The sequence below is a fragment of the Lolium rigidum genome, chromosome 7 (assembly GCF_022539505.1).
Source record: "Lolium rigidum isolate FL_2022 chromosome 7, APGP_CSIRO_Lrig_0.1, whole genome shotgun sequence".
NCBI lineage: Eukaryota > Viridiplantae > Streptophyta > Magnoliopsida > Poales > Poaceae > Lolium > Lolium rigidum.
In genome coordinates, this window is record NC_061514.1 from 329,934,312 (window position 1) to 329,936,026 (window position 1,715).

Here is a 1,715-nt window from a genome sequence, read left to right on the forward strand (position 1 = left end):
ACAAGGTGTACTACAGTACTTTATACGTAATCGAGGTAGTCACGAGTGCATTAAGGCGGCGCAAAGTGCCAGTGTAGAGGACACTCGTGTTTGTATATTGGCAGCTCATGACTCGCAAAGTGGGAATATATAAACTCCTCGCACTGGCCTTGGTGCCTTGTTGGATAAACAATTGCCGACATGGCAGGACTATCTCCTTATTAGCGCTGTGTTTATCGATCATTTCTGCCTCTTTTCCACAGCACTCGGCGCTTGCACTGAAAAGCTTGTATTTGGATGCACTAAGAACGCAACTGATATCATGCAGGTCGGTTTCAGAAGGATCTTTAGTCCGTCAGACAAAAAACATAAAGGCGATTTTTGCAAGATTTTTTGCGCACCAAACCTCCTCAGTGACAGTCGATTTTCAAGACTAAAGCGAAGTAATTAAGTTAACTAGGGTTGAAATGTATGCGCCTGGGTAATTATTCCCCTTCCCGTGTCTATAAATAGGCTATCCTTGTACAGAAGCAAGTTGTCACAGGAGCCAAATCTGAGCTGAGCTCTGACGCGCACTGACCCGACCAATGGCATCCAAGCCCACTCTCCTCGCACTCGCTGCAGCCATGATCGTGGCGGCGGCGTGCCTTCTCGGCGCCGCGGAGGCGAAGCTCGGCAGGCTCTTCGTCACCGGCGTCGTGCCGTGCAGCACCGGCAGCCTCATCGACATCGCCACCTCCCCCGCGTTCCCAAGCACGTGCATGCACTTTGCTGAATCTTGGTGACGGTGACAAACACGGCTAACTAATCGATATGTTCTGATCTGTGCAGACGCGGAGGTGGAGCTGCGGTGCGCGGGGAAGGTGGTGGCGGGCGCGACGACGAACATCAACGGGTCCTTCACGATGGAGGCGGACCTGACGAGCGCGCTGGCTGCGTTCATCGGAAGGTGCTCGCTGGTGGTGGACACGCCGCTCATCAAGTGCGACGCCCAGCTGCCGCCGGTGGGGAAGCTCGTGTCCTACCTGCAGGGCCCGCTCACCAGGCTGCTCGGCGGTATCTTCCACCTCTTGCCCGCCGGCTTCTCCTTCCACGGCCGATGAAACTTGGCAAGTCGAAAGATCTACAGCGATCTTGTTAATTACCTCGTGTCGACCCTTTAATTTGCATGGAGATGAAATGTACTGTATGCATGTCTGTATGATAAGTTGCAGGACCTGCAAACTGTTGGCATAACCGCATAAGGTTGAAATGACTGCAAGTTCGCTAAGTTGAGCAGCTAGATATGATAACTTGTATTTCGCACATCCGTGTGCTAATTAGAGTTCTTGTTAGGGCCATCTAATTTGCCCTTTTGAGAATTGAACTGCCCTTGACTCGGCCGCCCATAGTAATACAGGACTGTATACGATCGTAGTGCGTCCGAGAAATGCTCTTAGAGCAGGTCTAACAGACCCCGTAAAAGGGGCAAACCCGTATAATAACCGCCGATTTGAGGGTTTCGGCTCTACCCGGTCGTCTAGCACGCCCCGTAAAAACGGCCCCCGCATCGTTTTTTGCTGTTTTCGAGTACGGGGTGGGTCGTCGCCCCCTACTTGTGCGGGGTGGGAGCGGGGATAGTGGGCGAAACCAGTATCGCCCACTCCACTCCGCGGGAAGCATTTCACTGAAGCCAACCGCCGCCGCCGCCGCCCGATCTCCTCCCCCGCGCCCTTCCCGGCCGGATCCTGCCGCCA

General features: G+C 53.9%; 1 protein-coding gene across 1 annotated transcript; it reads left to right on the forward strand.

The window, feature by feature from the left end:
- The first annotated feature begins 566 nt into the window (after positions 1-566).
- Positions 567-1,158, forward strand: LOC124670807 (phylloplanin-like). The gene is made up of 2 exons (XM_047207280.1): positions 567-732; positions 811-1,158. The coding sequence occupies exons 1-2, from the start codon at positions 567-569 to the stop codon at positions 1,080-1,082; spliced, it is 438 nt and encodes a 145-aa protein (XP_047063236.1). The 3' UTR covers positions 1,083-1,158.
- The last annotated feature ends 557 nt before the right edge of the window (positions 1,159-1,715 follow it).

Excerpts from the sequence above, each read along its gene's own strand:
- LOC124670807 (XM_047207280.1), top strand. The coding sequence starts at position 567 with ATGGCATCCAAGCCCACTCTCCTCGCACTCGCTGCAGCCATGATCGTG. Across the intron at positions 733-810 it reads CACCTCCCCCGCGTTCCCAA|ACGCGGAGGTGGAGCTGCGG; the intron begins GCACGTGCATGC and ends TGATCTGTGCAG.